This window comes from Gavialis gangeticus, unplaced genomic scaffold (assembly GCF_001723915.1).
Source record: "Gavialis gangeticus isolate Ggan-Ray unplaced genomic scaffold, GavGan_comp1, whole genome shotgun sequence".
NCBI lineage: Eukaryota > Metazoa > Chordata > Crocodylia > Gavialidae > Gavialis > Gavialis gangeticus.
The window spans coordinates 86,712,474-86,717,580 of record NW_017729033.1 but is presented as its reverse complement, the minus strand read 5'-3'; the positions used below and the strand labels follow the sequence as shown (position 1 = coordinate 86,717,580).

General features: G+C 39.2%; 1 protein-coding gene across 1 annotated transcript in view; it reads right to left on the bottom strand.

The window, feature by feature from the left end:
• Positions 1 to 5,107, bottom strand: part of PPP3CA (protein phosphatase 3 catalytic subunit alpha) — a 328,633-nt gene that overhangs the window by 221,294 nt on the left and 102,232 nt on the right. Inside the window, exon 3 of the mRNA XM_019525876.1 lies at positions 607 to 731. Within this exon, the coding sequence (XP_019381421.1) occupies positions 607 to 731 (125 nt within the window). The remainder of the gene's footprint in view (positions 1 to 606; positions 732 to 5,107) is intronic.

Sequence of the window (5,107 nt, the reverse complement as noted above, 5' to 3'; positions counted from 1 at the left end):
TAAGATTAAATCCTAATATCCTATAATCTGATCCACAAGAGTGAACCCATATCTGCAGTCCCATTAACTTCAGTGAAGCTCTGTGTGGTTGAAATCTATACTTGCAGCCCTCTGTGCCCGAAACCAGTTTCAGAATAAAGACCATTAGTTGTCCCATTAAATCCCTCCAGTTCATACTTTTCCAAAAACTGGTTAAAACATTCTCGCCTATGGTACTGATTGGATGTTCAACTCCCCATCCTATTTTCTTTAGCTAACCAACCCTTTCTAAACCTCTCAAAGGAATCTGTTCAACCCTTATAAATTAAAATAAACCATAGAAAAAACATACAGCATGCATTCACTCCATCTGAGATCAAAGCCCTGGCACAATTGAACCTCATTCTTGCTTACACACCAATTATTACCATTGTTAACTGCATGACAAAAAAAGGAACACACGTAGCAATGTTTTACATAAATAAACTTACCCCACCACCTGCTGCTCATAGTGGTCTACATGAGGATCACAGAGTGCCATGCATTTATTAAAATATTCTGTGAGTCATATGCAAGAAAATACATTGCAAGTAGCTTCATAGCCAAAATAAGAAATAGCAAACATACTTCAATACTGAAGTACCCTCTGTCCACATAGTCCCCTAAGAAGAGATACCGCGTGTTGGCAGGAGAGCCTCCCACTTCAAACAGTTTCATCAAGTCAAAGAATTGTCCATGGATGTCCCCACAAACTAGGAGAAATAGAAACAGCAGTTGGTTACATTGCACTATATTTGTTAAGAGAACATTTTTAACCATTGACTCTATGAAAAATACAATGATCTAATCTATTGCTTACGAATAGATATTTTTGTGCATCTTCTTACAAGTTGTACACACATGATTAGTGATGATTTGCTACTGGTTAGCAGGAGTTGATGACCCTTTGTCCTTAAGCATATCTACTTTTTTTGTTGTTTTTTTTTTTTTACATGCATGTATACCTATTCTACAAAGGTACCCAAATATGTTGTTTTTAAGGCCAGTGTATTTCATTATTTAACAAAACGAACAACTCCCAACACATTACAATGTATTTAAACTCATTTAATTTTGAAAGACCTCTATCCATTGCCCAAGACACTTTGTATGAAACAAAAAAAATGTTGAAGTAATCACAAGATGAACCCAAAATGTTCCTGGATAAGTAACTATGGCCAACATAAATCAAATCCATCAGGCAATCTTAGTTCTTCTTCCACCTAACACCATGTCTTATCCTGTCCAATCCTCAAAGGCACAAAAGTAACTCATCTGTGTAGCAAGTATGGAACGTTACAAACATGGCAAGCCAACAGTTACAAATCAGTTTATGCAAATTTTGCACCTCTGGATTTTACAACATGAAGAAACATGATACAAAATAAATGACTTCCTTACCCAATGCTTATTACACAAGAAAAGTGTACCTATTATAACAGCTTACTGGTGATGTTCAAGTTTTACAATTACAATTTGCTGTAATTTGACAGAATGACTAATATTTTCTTTGTAAACAACTGTACCCACTTTTATATCAAACAACAAATTCACATGAGCTTTTGCATCAGTTTGTATGTAAAGGTCTCATTCTACCAGTACCATGCTTCAAAGATGGAGTAAAGACAATAAAAGTACTCTGTAGAGATACAAAGTTATTACATACAATGACAGCTGTAATAAAGTTAAACCAAATTAACAAAGCCACAGCAATGCAAACATTAATCATATCTCATTTTCTTTTGTCACAGCATGGTGTCACTTTATCGTTACCCTTTCATTTTAAGAAAAGAAGAAATTAAATTCTCATTTTTCCTAATACATACATTCAGAATAAAAAAAACCCTCAATTATTTAATTATAAACACAACTATAGGGTCTCCTCCTGAAAACATACAGCAACAGAAAAGTAGTGGAATAAATACATAAAAGCATTAATCCTGCAGCCCTTATTACATGGTTACTACATGGGCTGCAAGGAGCTGTGCTGGGGCCAGGGACCTGGAAGCTGCACCTGCATTGCCATTGCTTCTCCCTGCCCCCTGACGGCAATATGGGTGCAGCTTGCAACTGGTGGGAACTTGAGCCTGAGCCAGGCCCAGGCAGCTTTCAGCTGCACTTACGCTGCAGCTGGAAGATGTGGTGGGGAGAGAAGCAGCAGAAGTGCAGACCCTGGCACAGCTCCCCACTGGCTGGAAGCTGTGCCTGAGCTGCAGCCAGGGAGTGTGGGGTAGGGGTGAAGGTGTAGCAGCAGTAAAGTCACAGTTCCCAGGTGCCTGGACCTGGCACAGATCCCATCTGGCTAGAAGCTGCATGCACACCTCCGCTGGGGAGCGGGAGGCTGGGAAAAGCAGCAGCAATTCCTTCTTGCTGCTGATGTGCCACCAAAGCCACTCGTGCCAGGCTGGAGATGGGTTGTTCTAGCCCGTGGCTTGAAAGAGTTCTCTACAACATGGCCATTTTCACCTCTGATTAGTATATATATATCTTTATCTCACACTGAAGACACTCAGGACTGATACTGTGTAAATTCTGAGTACACCAAGCTAAATACTTTAAATTCTTCATTCAGCAGCACTCAAGGTCAATGTCAAACCAGCAAGGTCAAGGTAAGGCTTTGGTCTGTAACTCTTAGGAGAAGCTTTTTTGTGAAATACTGCCAGGATCCAGTCCTTAACACCCAAACTTTGGAGTCAGGGACTGGGCACAGCTTGGCCCTCCACCACGTTGCCAATCCCTGCTCTCTAGTTATACCTATACTCGATAAAGGACAGCCAGTTTTTGGCCATGCCTCATGCCAGATCGAGACCATGGGGCTCCTCAGGCACCAGATCCAAGGGACAAGTGACTGTGGTGGTGTCATTGAGGCCAGCAGCTTCAGGTTAAGTGGCTGCAAGACAAGCAAGGCAGTGTTGCTTGTTTCCCACCCCTACTGCCGCTAATCATGTCCAATGGGGCCCTAGATTCTGCAACAGGCCATACACCATGCTAGCCATAACTCCCAATTCCCTGCCCTGCCAGTAGCATGGCTGGCTCCATGAAGCAACTGAACAGACCGAGCGTTTGATACCCATACCTTATAACTATGAAAAATTAATCAAATTAAAAAACAAGTACTCAACATAATACAAAAAAAATTCCTGCAAAGCTCTTTTTTAGAGATCAATTGTTACTGTGAGTAGTCAAGAATTCTGAAATAACAAGAACACCAACAATGATTTGCTGTTGCTTTATCTAACAGCCCTGCCCAAAAAAAAAATCCAACAAAAAACAAAACAGTGGACTTCTCTGACTAGGCACAGTGCACAGCTTAGAACTGTCACAGATCGAAAGCCAGGCAAAATAATCCCTTCAATTCGGACAGAAAAGCTTTTTCAAATTCACTGCACAATTGTAACAACTAAATTCCCCTACACAGAGTTAAACATGGTTGAGAGATTCTGAATAAACTGTAGCATTATCATGACAACAGGAGGAAATGTTTGCTTTTTGGGGCTAACATGTGTGTGCATATGTATTTGCACAAAAACAAAGAGGTCATTAAAGAAATTACACATAAGAAAGTTCCATTTCCATCAATTAGTTACCAAAGGGAAGTGATGAGTGAGAATGCTAATAAGCAGGATAGAAATACCATTTTCAGAATTCTGCCCCTTTAAATTTTATCATCATTAAACACTTGATGAGAATCCCAGATATTTTACACAGTGTCCAATTCATACCTAATGCTTGGCTGGCTACATACAGTGTGGTTATGCTCAGAAACAGCTTTGAAAAAAGAAGCTTCTTGAAAATTGAAAGGAAAAAATAAATCCAAACCAGTTTGCTCCTGACCAGTGGAAGCAGTTCTGAATCATAAGCATAAATGTAAGAGGGAAACCAGTGGACAGAAGAGATGACAACCATTAGATTAGGATAATGTATTATGGCCATGTCTCTGTTAGAGGGCCATAATATTATGCACAATTAACCCAATATGCATTTTTGCATGGAAGACTAAAAATAGCTGCAGAACATTTTGTTTCCCAGATTTAAATATACACCTTTACAGACTTTGAGAACAGCCTCAGTGAACATCTAGATACAGGATGTCAGAGGAGAATCAGTGGCCATTAATTTTAAGCTTCATCAGATACAGTGTCTTGGCAAAAGATACCAATTCTTTTGTAATGGATTCTCATATATGTAAAGGATAGAGAGAAACAAAAATGAATCAAACAACTTAACATCCTAACATTTTCCATTAAGGCGGCTGGCAAAAATATTACTTAACTTCCATGTTATAAAATATAGTCATATCTTAAAAACTGCCTACTTACAGGACATGATGCTGCTATCAAGATAACCTTGCACTACTAAACCACAAGCAGTGAGGTAGCAGATGTTATTCCACAACCTCTCCATACTGTCAACTTCCTAAGGACATTGGAACCTGAACAAGTTATTGCAAAGTAAATGAAGGCAGGGATTTACAGTGTGTCAGATACTCAGGGTAACTTCATGTAGGTATGCTTTTTCCCTGTAATAAATGAAAGCTTATCCCTTTCCTTCACTGAAATCCAAGCTACTATGAGCTAAGTATTCATCATATTCACCTACTGCAGAAATGAAATGCACAACAGAAACTTTTTTCACTAGAAATAAACTATGAGTAATCAAGCATTAGAGGGTGCATACAGGTACTCTAAAGTTACCTGTAGAAATGGCAATAAAAACAATATAAACTCTACTAGATGAGAAACTTTCTCAGCATACATTTGGATATCACTGACATTTCTTTACTATGTTTTCCAAAAAAAACCCCAAACCTTCCTTCTTTTAGCTGTCTTGAACAAATTGGTGTTGTCTTTTGGTATGGTATGAAATCCTTCCGTTCAGAAACAAAATGGAATTATCATATCAGCACAGCAGTATTTTGACCACAGAAAAGATGCAACTAAAGATACTAGTGTTTTAAAATTGGTGAGCTTGACTTATTAGAACAGGGGCGGGCAATTATTTCTCTGCTGCTGTAAGAAAGTGTGGGTGGGTATGGGGTTTGTGGGGGAATGTGTGGAGGGAGTGTGGCTGGGGTGTGTGAGGGGGGGGT